Source organism: Rhea americana, unplaced genomic scaffold (assembly GCF_003343005.1).
Source record: "Rhea americana isolate MKP2758 unplaced genomic scaffold, rheAme1 scaffold_14, whole genome shotgun sequence".
Classification (NCBI taxonomy): domain Eukaryota; kingdom Metazoa; phylum Chordata; class Aves; order Rheiformes; family Rheidae; genus Rhea; species Rhea americana.
Window position 1 is genome coordinate 9,371,889 of NW_028185483.1, and position 13,041 is coordinate 9,384,929.

At 40.2% G+C, this 13,041-nt stretch overlaps 1 protein-coding gene across 1 annotated transcript in view; it reads right to left on the reverse strand.

The window, feature by feature from the left end:
- LOC146599485 (zonadhesin-like) overlaps positions 1-13,041 on the reverse strand; it is a 16,402-nt gene that overhangs the window by 2,188 nt on the left and 1,173 nt on the right. The window contains exons 3-12 of the mRNA XM_085298707.1: positions 12,588-12,712; positions 10,875-11,143; positions 9,579-9,787; positions 9,000-9,141; positions 7,480-7,730; positions 6,070-6,199; positions 4,828-4,996; positions 3,472-3,648; positions 1,963-2,093; positions 857-1,056 (exon numbers count right to left, since the gene is read on the reverse strand). Coding sequence (XP_085154833.1) covers positions 857-1,056; positions 1,963-2,093; positions 3,472-3,648; positions 4,828-4,996; positions 6,070-6,199; positions 7,480-7,730; positions 9,000-9,141; positions 9,579-9,787; positions 10,875-11,143; positions 12,588-12,712 — 1,803 coding nt within the window. The remainder of the gene's footprint in view (positions 1-856; positions 1,057-1,962; positions 2,094-3,471; positions 3,649-4,827; positions 4,997-6,069; positions 6,200-7,479; positions 7,731-8,999; positions 9,142-9,578; positions 9,788-10,874; positions 11,144-12,587; positions 12,713-13,041) is intronic.

A 13,041-nucleotide genomic window follows, 5' to 3' on the forward strand; every position in this document is an offset into this window, starting at 1 on the left:
AAAAAGAAAAAGAAAAAAGAAAAAAAGGCAACTAAGCCAGCTCTTTGAAATTTTGAAATTTGAGGAAAGCCCAAGAAAGAAGGCAAGAGAAAGACTTTGGGGGTTGAGATACTACTGTCATTTAAGGCACATGTGCAACCAACAACGTCCAGTTGTCGCTGAGATAAGCGACGGTGGCAGAGGAATCCCATTCTACCTCCAAGACAATGTGGAAAGATGCCCTGAGCCATTTCTCTGGCAGATCCCAGCTGTTCACATTAAGTATCTATCTCTCTCCACAACATGATTTTAACTGACTTAAGCCTTGTCTGCCTCAAATCTTTATTGTTCAAACAAACAGAAATCTGTGAGATTATGAAGCTATTTAATCTGCTCTATCCTGCAGCTAAAATAGAAGAGACTTTGTGCCCCTCAGAGGCCAGCCTTCTTGAAGCTCTCTTCATGCTACAGCCAGCTTTGAAGACACTCAGCCCTGTCCCTACCACTATTCACTGAGAAGATGGACYACAGTGACTGATGGAATTTATCTGTAACTGGTTTGTTGTAAATTTAAGAGCCTATTAGGCAGTTATTTAGAGTAATAAAGGTGAAGAATTAACATGGAGGTCACAGTATAATCATGTGCTTCCCCCAAGTGCCTGCCTTGAATTCCCTGGCAGGCAAAGATTCAGAGGCACACCAAGGGCTCCACTATCTCTCCCCTTTCTCTAGAGACAAGAGTATCATTAAACAAATTGCTCTTTGTTTCTAATGCAAAGTTGCACACTGAGGAGAATGGAGAGATTGTCAAAATAATTAGCAGGAGAAAATATTGTTTGGCACTATGGAAGCTATCTGGCCCACTCAGGCACTGTACCTCATAATATTTGCCAAGGTATATGCAGCCACATTGTTTGTAAGGCACGCAGTCAAAACCACTAAGAACATGGCCAGGGAGACATTCACAGCCTTCAACACAGGGTGAGTCGCACTCAGAGGGGCTGGTCAGGTCAGCGCAGGATGCTGGGCATGCAGACATGCATGAGCTGTAGTTGCTGTTGGCAGGACACTGTATWGCTGTAAGAACCAGGAAGGTTTAGTTATAACAGGCTGCCGTGTGTTACTTACACATTGCCTTTTCAGTGCCAAAGGCTGTTAGTATTCTGTAGGAGATAAAATAATGAATACAAATACAGGGAGATGTGCACACATGTATAGTAATACTAAAGTTGTAAGTCAAGCACTGCAAAGTGAGGAAACGCACTGTCAAAAGTTAGGCATGTACTATGTTCACAATCSTGGTGTTCACTGAGCTCAGACAATTTCTCACATATTCAGGGTAGCTGTTCCCATAAACACCAGAGCTGTTTCATGGTTCTGGAAAGTGCGTTTCACCAGGAATCCAAAGTCATCGAACCATAAGTGACAAGTACAGTTTGGTGAATATCTCAGCTTAAGAAAATAGTTAGGAAAAAAGGGTTTGATGTTATTGGTGAGATTTATTTCTACATTTTTTAAGCCTACAAGATTTGGGGAATTGCACTGAATCTTTTTTATTCTGAAATTTTATTAAAAAATAGTAAATTTTGCAGATTTAAAAAGAGACTGAAAAGAAATGTTTTAAACATTTTCCTTCATATTTGCCACTTGTGAGAGCACCAACATTTTAACTTTTTTGCCCCATTAGAAGTGAGAACAGTTTTTTTTATCTCTCACAGAACCTCTGACTGCTCTGCTTTCCTAAGGAACTTTCTAAGCTGGGGCCTAAATGCAAAAAGTCAGCGTAAGATTCAGAAGAGGGGCCAGAAGAGCAAATGTGCATCCTAAACCGTGAGCGTGACTGAAGTGCAATTCAATATGGTTTCAAACCCTGAGAAGCTTTGATATACAGTGGTTCTGCGGAAAGCCTCAGAACATGGATTTTGAGAGCTCTTCCTAGGTAGAAACTATGCATTCTAGTTCTTCCTRTTTCTTCCTTCTTACCACAAATTGTCTGTTTCCTCCAGCCTTCCATATTGACTCCTTGCTCCTGACAAGCCAGCACATACTGCTCCAGACTGCGACATAATGTAGCATTGTCATCTTCTTCCATACACATATCAAAGAGGCAGCTCCTATGTGCAACATGAGAAAGCATTTATTCCTAATACATTTGTTATAGTTTATTTTTAGCTGCTTTTCACCTTACTCTGAGTTAGTTCCATTTTCCTGTACTTGCTGACAGAAGAAAGAAGAAAAAAAATCTCAAATCCTTGGCAAAATCTGGTCGTTTGTTGTGCAGCTACTGTTAACATGTTTCATTTTCCTATATACRTGAGCAGTAGACAAGAACCTGACTGCTTGTCACAGTAAGTTATTCTTCTTTGTTTCAAGCTGCATGGCTACATCTTGCTKAGAAAGCACTTCTTAGTACTAAGCCTTCTATCTGGACTACAGACTTTTCTCAGTATTTGAGCACCCTCCCCAAGACCATATAGCCTGCATATTGGCACAGAATTCTGGTTTGACCAGCGTTCATTTGCTAGTGCTACATTCTTAACTTTGCTCATCATCTGAATATTAACAGCCTGATTTTCAGAGACATTGATAACCAAGGTCAATAGGATCTGCAAGTATGCAATACTGCAGAAGGATTGTGTAGTTATTAGAAAGTTAAAACAGGCTAACCAACCAAATTCTAGAGAGAGGAGAAAGGTTGGTATACATAAAGAATTGATATATAAACACCATAACCAGTRGTCCAGTTAATTTGGCCTAAGATACCTTCATATTCCTCTTGAAGCTAAGAGAGACTTGGAAGTGGGCATTAGCTATCTTTAAACACTAGTTTCARCTACAGAAAACTCACAACTACTTGGCAAATTTGTGACTGATGAAGGCTTAAGGTGATAGTGACTCAACACATTTCAYCTGGTTCAAAAGGGGGTATGCAGGAATTAGGTATGCAGAAAGCCAGGGGAGCCCGGAAACCCAGCAGAGGAAACTTTCTTGTGGACACCAACACACTTACTCTTCACTAACCCATTTTTGGCACTTCTCCATGCAAGATATAAGAAGTGTCACCGACAGCTTTAGCCTTTGTGGTTATAGCATAAAGGCTACATTTTATGATGCTAGAATTGCCARAAGGAACTTAATGGTGCAAGGCACCAAATTCTTAATGAACATGGATAAGAACTTTAAGCACACTGGAAATCGCAAATTACAGGTATAATGTTTAACACTGATGGTTTCTTTATCTGTGTAGCAAATGGGAAAGCTACTTTCCAGAGTTAAYAGAAAACTAAAATCCTAACTAGATGGAAAGATGGATCATCACAATTTTTAAAAAACAAATAAGAGTAGTATCAATAATGATATAATGGGGTCCAACTTATTATCCTTGATTCCTGTTTAATATCCTTGRAACTGAAGATGCACAGCTCTTCTCAGAAAAAAGCATCAAGCTGATTTTGGAAATGGGGAGAACAGCTGTCTGCAGTGGAGACTTACGTGAAATAGAAAGTTGGTGAAATGGTAGAATGGCAGTTTACAAAAGGACCATTTGAATCAGTCAGAATTTGACATTTAGAAGTGCTGTTTTGTTGTTCCAGCCTATTTTTATCGCAACCTTGGAAGAGCCCTGGATCTGGTTCCTCTTCAGAGTCATCTTCAGAAGTGACATCTCGCCTGCAAATAAAGTCATTGTGAAACCATCAGTTCTCTGAACAGCATCCACAGTATTACTCCCTAAATAAGACCACAGGAGTATTTCTGTGTTATGGTAGAAGTGTTAGCTTATTTCTTTGTCGTGGCTTATCATGAATGGAASGGGACAGATAAAGCAAATCAATGAAGTACTATAATCATCTCAGAGATTTAGGGGTTTTTAAATCAAAAGGGATAGTTGTAATTATCTCTTCGCACATTCTGTATGACACAGCTTTCATCTAATGTCTCCTCTATCCAGCCCTTTCAATAAATCTTGAGCCTTAGCCAAAATGATGCAGCTGGAGTAGGCCAGCCATTTCTCAGAGGTAYGCTCATTTTCACTGAACAACTGGCTGCATGCCTGAAGGCCAGAATTCTCCTCTGGGCATAGTCTCCAGAGCTTGTTTCTGCTTTCTACTGTTCTGCTATACAARTTTTTGCAGTGAAATGATGTCCTGTCAGCTAATACAATTCCATTTACTTATCAAAAATGTTGTATTTGAGTGGGTAAGCAACCTCCAAAGGCCTTTCAAAACAAATTGAGAAGGCAGAAGGAGGGAAGAAAACTTAGTTTCCTACCTGTTTCAATTTCCATATGGACTAATTAGTGCAGAATTGGCCTRACCACAAATACCACACTCATTTATGCTGAGAAGATTGTCCTGACTTTCTTTGTACTGGCAGGAAAGAGAATATAGCCAGGAAAGTAAGGAAATCAGACTCTTAAGCAACTTCTAGGAGGAAATGTGAATTCATCTTGATGGATTTCCAAAGTGCTTTCATTTTCCAGAGGAAGTGATGACACTGAACCAGAACTTGCCCTCCCTCAAATCCATTCAGCACAATATGATTTACTTTAACTTTGTYAGAATCCATAAGCCTAGCACAGACCGAAGCCACCCCTGTGCCACAGTAGTTGCAATAGCTGTAACTCCAAAGAGAGACAGTGAACTGATGGCTCAGGCCTCTCTTGGTTAGACAGAAGAGTACTGATAGTTCACCTTAGAGATGAGCAGGAAAAGTTCCTCCACACAGATCAAGGCAAGAAAAAAGATCAGAAAGAGGGCAGTGTAGTTACTCCTGGCTATTAAATATGGCTTAATTCATTGACTTCCARTGGCTGTGCTTACAATAGAAATTAAATAGAAAATAAAGTACCTGAGACGAGAGATTGTTCTTTTGAGAGGAACTTTCCAGCTGTCACCGAATACATTCACGTTCCTCACCCAAACACCATCTGGCGTAGTGAAGTCATTTCTGTATCTCCCATCAAAGTTGCCACACAAGCCTTCCACTCTGTTCTTGTAGGTGTTGGCCAGCTTTATTTCTAGGGAGGTCAGAAGGAAAAAAAGCCATTACACAGAAATCTTTGCTGATGAGTGTATAAAAGAGATGGAAAAATGTGCCATGTAGCCTCTCCCATGATCTAGAACAAAAGCTGGTAAAGTGGTGTGGACCCTGTACATCAGAGGTGAACACAACACTGAAAACTGTCCATACATGTATTCACAGGGCTGTTTCTGTGTTCTACTGCAATATGGATCATAAAAAAAGTTGTTTATTGCTCCCAGCAGGGTATTTATATAACAGAACATCTCCTCATGAGCTCTCTCTGTGCTTACAGCTTAGTACCCTGCAGCAAACTGGATGCATCACAAGTGGATATACCCACTTTTTGCCCTTCAGCTACAATCTACTTGCTCACTGAGAAACAGAGTTCTTATAAAACAGACCTTTCTTTCCTGCAGGTGGAATTTTAGGTTTCGGAAATGTGGTCATGTATATAAATGGCCTGCACTTTCATCATACTTTCAGAAATATCATGGCTATATTCTGTTGTAAATCAGGAATAGCTCTGCTCTAATCAGAAGCGGTAACCTGGAATGAGTTGTATATACATGACACAAGAGTCCTGCTGAGAAACATTAAGGAATGGAACCATCTGAAACAGAGAATGTAAGCARTTCTGTGGGAGGAAGCATACAGAAGCATGCACTCACAGTTGTACATCTTCAGGATCTCATCCTTGTGAAATAGGTTAAGCTGGCAAACAGGCAGATCTGGACTTCACCCCATCATCCTAATCAGCAATTTTAAGTGATCTGCTTTCGCTTCTATCATTCAAGCTTTACTTTACGTGAACAGCCCTAGAACAGTCTGGATCCACATCACATTTCTCCTAAGTTCAAGCGGACTCAGATAAAGAAATGCCAATATTATAAGTTCTCTGGTCCCTGGGAAACACCTTTTGTTTCATTTTTTTGTAACTTCATATCACAAACAGTCACAGGCTCACAGGATAAAGATTCCTAATTTTTTCTTGGGTTGAAACCTTTTGGAAGGAGAACATTTTTCAGATAGTATATAAATATCCCTGCAGATTGTCTTAGCATCACTTACCTGCATTTTGATTGCCATCAAAGCCCAGGTATAAGCCAAAATCTGTCTCCAGATAAATTCTTGTTGCTCTCTGATATATGCGAATACCTTCATGAGGACGAGCAGGGGGTATTACCCTCACACCATCCAACTAATAGGGAGAGAATAAGTTAAAATTTGCCAAATTCAAATGTGGTTTCAGTACAGGTCAATGCTACAAATGAACACGCCTCTTCTCTGGTTTCATGCTAACACATTAGATAACTTAACAAGGTAAAAAACTCAGTATTCACTTTCTTGAAGTAATAAAGTCATGTATGAAAGAAAGTGATCTGGACACAGTATTTTCATATCATCCTAGCAGATTCTTATTATTGAGCTATAAAATGTGTATATGAGTTAATGTATAAAATTATGTACTAATGAAGAATATGGAAACAGTTTTCCTATCATATTTCTTATTTTTCCTTTTCCCTACCACTGATAAAAATTATTTGGATTTATTGTAAGTCTTGAGATATTTGGTGTTTTCTTACTAAATCTCAATTTTTTAATTTAAGTAGAATATATTGCTTATTGTTATAGAGGAAAAAATCAAATAAATTTTTAATAGGTGCCTAAATCTGAGAGAATACAAAAATTAAAAATACCTCACRTCATTCTTTTTAAAATGTTCCCAATTTTTAATCAATCAATCTCTATCTCACTATGCTTGAGATTAGTACTCCAGGTACTGTTATTTTTTCTTGCAATTCCTTGGGTTTTCTGCACTCTRTTCTTCACACCTGTAAAATGGGTTTTCTGATCCCTATTTCCCTACTTTTCAAGGCACTGAGGAGAGCAACTTGTCTAAAGTACATAAAATAAGATGATAAGGTTAGTGTGCACCCCTTCTTACACATATGGAGCTCAAGTACAGCTCTGCCTGCTCCAAGAAATGCCTGCTAAAATACAGGCTAGCATCTGCATTCTTTCATTCAAAGCCAGATTCCCTTCAGATGATGATCCAAGTTCTGTTACCAAACTGCTTTTTTTTTTTTTTTTTTGAGGGCTTCTCTGGCACAGTCTCAGGAATTTTGCTACAAGAAGCTCTAAACTTCACAGTCAGTTCATCTTACAATAAATCCCTCTTACATTTTTTTCCTGTCCTCACATTACTCCCTTCCTTTTTCTTTCCCAGGTTTACATGTTATTCCCCATTTCCCACTCTGATTATTAAGATGGTAATCTCAAGACAGGAGTCACCCATGCTATTTATGAGGGACTCAACACAATTGAGATCACATTTTTGGTTGCCACATAGCACTGTTGTAATTACGTAGTTAGTTTTAATAGTCAAATGCTTCAAAATAGACTTATATTATTCAAACTTGTTTTATTCTAGGGGACAGGGAGGAGCATTTGGTCTGTGTGCTGCAGTGAGAGACTTACCAGAAGCTGCTTCCTCTGCCTGAATCGCACCGTGTGATTGTAAACATTGATGAGAATCTCTTTRAGGTAAGTAATGTGTCGACTTAAAGGAAGAGGATAGTTTATGCCCTCGATGCTAAACTGTGTCAGAGTATCAGGTAGGTTAGGGATGGTCTGAGCCAGAATATACGTGTATTTCCCTTGGAAGTGGTGTACCAGGCCATCAAAGGTGATATAGTGTGGATCTCCCATGACCCGGCACTTCCCGAAACCTAAAGGAGAAGAGTGTCATTATCCTCCAGTCTCAATGCACTTGTGCCAGATCTCATGCATGGACCACTTTAATAAATGTTGGATAACAAAGTTTGCTGCTAGCATGCAAGTTTCTGGAAGGAAAGATGGGTCCTCAGGCATCACCCTAGTGATGGACCKCTGAGTGGAGAGCCAGAGAAACACATTGCTTTGCTGATAACAACTCATTCCTTTGCAAGTCAGCCAAACAGAAAGATGGCATTAGGGTTTATTGGCTTTATAGACACTAAGCTGTGCACACTCTACCACACAGCAWGACTTGCAATGGGCTCTCAGAGGTGTGAGTTTCACATTCCACAGCAATGTATCACTACAAAATTATTGGAATTTGGAAAGCAGTATCTAATTTTGGCTGGGTCACTGATGTCACACTGATTGCTTCTCAAGTTACTAAATTTATCATTGAGTTCACCACAACTAACAATCAGATATAGTGACTATTGTATAAGTATTCTGCTTTACCATTAAGTGCAGAGCCAATCATTTTCCCAGGAACTAGCCTCTCTCTGCTGTGGTGTCTCTGCTGTGATATTTTGCCCAAGTGGAGCAGGGCAAAACTTCATTTGCATTATGTCCTTGTACTGGTCACCAGTACAGCAGGACCTTTGTCATACTGTTCTTCAAAATCTAGCTGTAGAGTCGCCTGGCAACAAGTTACCTCCTGAATATTCCAATTTATCTGGAGAATATGGGATTAAATATAGCACAGCATAGTAGACCCCCCAAAATAGCAGTTTAGCCAAAGCAGCTATCAGATGAAAAGCACCAAAGTTCTTTGTCTGGTATATTTAGCTAATATCWGTTCAGATCTGCTCTGTCCTGTTAGGCCTTCATTTTTTTCTGTTCTCGTATCAACACACAATGGAAAGAAAAGGTTCATTGACTGAGGATTCACAGATTTATCTGAGCTTTATTTGTGGTGGATACAGTACAAATCTTTTTTCTTTGCAAACCAATCAGACTAAACTGCCAATTTTCTAGAGGTAAATATATTTTCAAACTATTGTTCCACTTCCCTCTACAGACTGTGTGCCTTGTACTGGAACTTTCTGCAGTGAAAACTGAGAACTATTTGTGTTCAGTAATGTTCCATCAAAAGCACTGGCAGATCTGCCTGCCTTCCCCTGTGAAAAAGACTGGAAGCACCATGGAAGAAAGACTGAACACCCACATCCTTCTTACTTCTCCAGCCTTCAGGAAACACCAAATGAAGACCCACTTGCACATACCTGTTGGATTGCACTTGTGTTTTCCATTTTTGATCACACAGGTTTCTTGAGAGTCACAGCCATAGTTCTGACATCTGATGACACCATTCTTCTCACACTGGCATCTTCTGGCACAGTATGGAGTTATCCAGGTCTCCCCAGCCTGGACACAAGTTGTGTTAATGATATGTTACCAAGGTGCTCAGCTTTACAGTGCAATAGGAGACCTATAGTGAAGGGTATGAGGGCTGGCTAGGTGCAACCTGTCCTGCTGCCTGTTCCACAACTGCCTTATYCAAGCACAGTCTCACCAAGAGCCTGTGAGGTAGGGAATCTCAGTTTATTWATTTGTCTTATTGACTATCTTGAGAATAGTGAGACTACCTGAATAACACTGATCAAATTACTGGTTTCCAGTATGTCTCAATTTTGGCCTCATATGCAAAGCACCAAGCTTTTGCAGATGCTAATAATGGCCTGCAGCTTTTTCTAACCAGATGAAAGTTACCTGAAGATTTTTCTCTCTCATTTAGATGATCAAGAAGCCAAATTCCCACAAATTTTGCAGCCAGAGATTCGTTCCACAGAAAAATTACTTACACTGTAGTAATTGTTGTCATCATCCCTGCAGCCACAATTGCTCAGAGGTACACATTTGCCATTACTGAGCACATAATTATCATCACATTCACAGCCCTCTGTGCACTCTTCTGTCTTCTCACAAAGGGAAGAGGCAAAAATGTTGTTGCATGTTGATGGGCATGGGGAAGTGCAGTCTGTGTAATGGCTGTGGGATGAACAGGGCAATGCTGTGTGTGTGAAGAAAATAAAACCAGTGTTATTAAATACATTTGGAAATTGCATTGCAAATACCTATGTTTTTTTAAAACAGAGAACCCTTTCCAGAGCTGCTGATTCAGTTCTATTACAGTCTGAGCTGGTGGCACCTGGAGCTAGATCATTCAGATTCACTATTCTAGCTCAGCTGCAAATGCCTCTTTGGGGACTGTTAAAAACGTTGACCATTAAGGCAAATTCCTTAGAATGCTCAACCCTCCTGTGATACCAGACAAGTGTTAGTTAACTTAGGTTAGTTTAACCACAGATCTAAACATATATAAGAACAACAGATAGGCATGGTCAAACTAAAAGTTCATCTAGCTCTACATCCTATTTCTGCCAATGACTAGAGATGCATAAGGAGACAATTCAAGAAATACATTAGCARAGAGTGTTCCTTTGTCCAGCATTCTCCCTCACTTCTGGCAAGCAGGCACTTAGGAATTTCTGAAGGACCTATTCAACATTCATCTGGCTTGCTTTTTAAGCAGTTAACTATTTTGGTGTCCAAAACCTTGCATGACAATTAATTCCACAATATAATACTGAACTGTGAGAAAACAAATACCATGTAATCTTTATTAATCTTTACACAATTAGTTTGTAGCTTTGTTGAATGAATGGAATGAGACATGTACATCAGAGATTACTCAGAGAACCTGGCCCTTAGTAAGCAACTGGCCAAACTGCCAGTCATTCAGAACACAGTGAACAATGTCGAGCCCTGTGTCCTAATATAGTATCCCAATTTCTTCTAGTCTTCTTGTTACACTCTTTCTCAATTTCATACTCACACTCATTCAGACTCATAGGCTACTAAAACTATTCTCACTCCACACTACTACCCACAGCTTGTCTAGTTATCACTGGATTTAGCTCAACATGAGTACAGCTCAGTACAGCAATGAAGTCATAAAATCACAGATAATAGCATTGCATTTTGTGAAGATTTGAGTTTCATTATCTTTTATATAACTTGTTCAGTTAATACTGCCAATTAATTTTCATGCCATCAGCCATAYAAGGTTCTGTTTTTTCACTCGCTTGTGCACTTACGACAGAATGTGCTGTTCCTCCATTTAATGATGATGCCTTCATTCCTGCAGGTGTCCACATAAACTTGAACTATGTCACAGAGAGTGGACATCATGCCATCGTACTGGCACATGTCATAGGTGCAGATCTGTATGAAGGGTTCAGGCTTGACCAGATTGTGACACGGTTTGAATTTGTCTGATTKTAAGACATTGCACTGGCTTTCTATAACTGGTTTATTCTCAGCAGTGCAAGGAGGAAGATCATCTTCTCTTGAGTCTGAAAAACAGCTGCAGGAAGCCATAAACACAGTTAAATTTGAGTGTCAAAGACATGTAMAACTGAGACTGAAAATGGTAAGTTTGTTGCTAAGARGCATTAAATAAATAGCCCTGGAGAYGTTAATCTTCTTTCTATTCATGAGTGAAAGAGTAGGAAGTAATAGTACGAAATTCATCAGTATGTTTTAGTTCTGCTCTAGTGGGGCTTTTTCCAAGAAATATAGCATAGTTTTAATGTCCAYGCAGTCAATTGATCTTGCAATGTATAAGAGCACTACTATTAACATCCACAAAAAAAACAGACCCCAGAGCTGCATGTGCAAGTGATTAATTGGATACATGGATACACTTTCCAAAAGCAGAGTTTGAAAACATCAGATGTTGTGATTTGTGGCCATCTTTCCGTAACATGTTGTTTTAAGTCTTTAAGTGGCTTGAGTGGTTATAGGAAAGACATAAGAACTTAAAAGGTTTTAGGTGCTTATCTAATTTTTCCCTCTCTCTTTCCCCATCTGAGACCTGAATGCACTAACAGACCTTACTKGTCTTGACCAGTCCCACCTAGGGCCTGCTTCCACACAGACCCATGGCCCAGGAACATATTTTAGCCWAGGCCAAARTGGTCAGTCCCYGCCCCAGCAATGCCATAGCAGTGTCAGTCTCCAGCTCTGCCATAGTCCTGCCTATACCTGGCCATAGGTCCCACTGATCCAGACCCTGATTGTGGACTGACTGCCTAGCCTGGCCTCAGCCCAGCCCCATCACTGTGTCCCTGCTTGGACATCATGAGGCTGTGTCGGGCCCTGGTTAACTTCACTGGGCTTGATCTAGATCCTGACCTGCTGACTGACTGCTCAACCAAGCCTTAGTGCTGCCCTGTCACCATGGTCTTGCTTAGCCATCACAGGGCTGTGTCTAACTGTGGTTACTCTCATTGGATCTGGCCATGACCAGTGGATTGACTTCCCAGCTTGACTTTGGACCTGACTTGTTGCTGCAAACTTGTCTGGTGATCCAGGCTCTCAGTTGACCCTGGCTGCCACTCCTTGTCTGCCATGCTCACTTTGCACAGGTACTGTGGGAGGCCCCTGCAAGCCATGTTATCATGCTCAATTCTCTGCCTCTTAGAGAGAAACTTGTCCTTGCTGCTCCTCAACACCATCACTCTGCTCTAGTTGTTTTCAGTATAAAATAACCATAGGCTATGTCCACACTGTGGACTACCTTAAAGCCTAATTCCCCAAGTGTGTAAATCAATAGGAGGGTTGTGGTTTCCTTCTGGCCTATGCAGTGGTTTCCTGTGGTGATGGTTTTTGTTTGAGCTTCATACTGAAGAAGAGAGAAATCTCATATGCACTGTCTATGTGTGGCAGAGCAGCAAAATAGCCAAAATATGTTAAAGGAGACTATTTCCCAAAGGAAGATAGAAAGTATAAAAGTAAGTCACATTTACCCTGCATCACTGTCTTCTTCCACTTTCCAGCTATTTCCAAACTGTATGACATTACCAAGTGTACCATTAGGCAACGTCAGATCATCTTCCGGTCTGTCATTGAAGTTACCACACATGCCATGTACCTGCAAGTGAACAAGAACCATATTCTAAGCATTATCTGTTCTACATCAGCTTCCCCAGAACWACTCATTGACTATGGAATGATATGGCCAAATCACTAACAAAAATCCACATTGTACCAAAAACTTCAGATCCATTCATTACTCTYTGACTGCACTAGTGGAGAAATATAATAGACACTGCAATAAATCTGTGGTCTCCTAAGACTTCAAGGCATTTAATTCTACAACCACAGTGTGTTCCTTGCAGCTAACTGCCAGGTACTCAGCCAGCTGAGTCATTTTTGGTGCCTGTCCCTAGAACACAATGAAATTGTTGTTTCAAAAAAAAA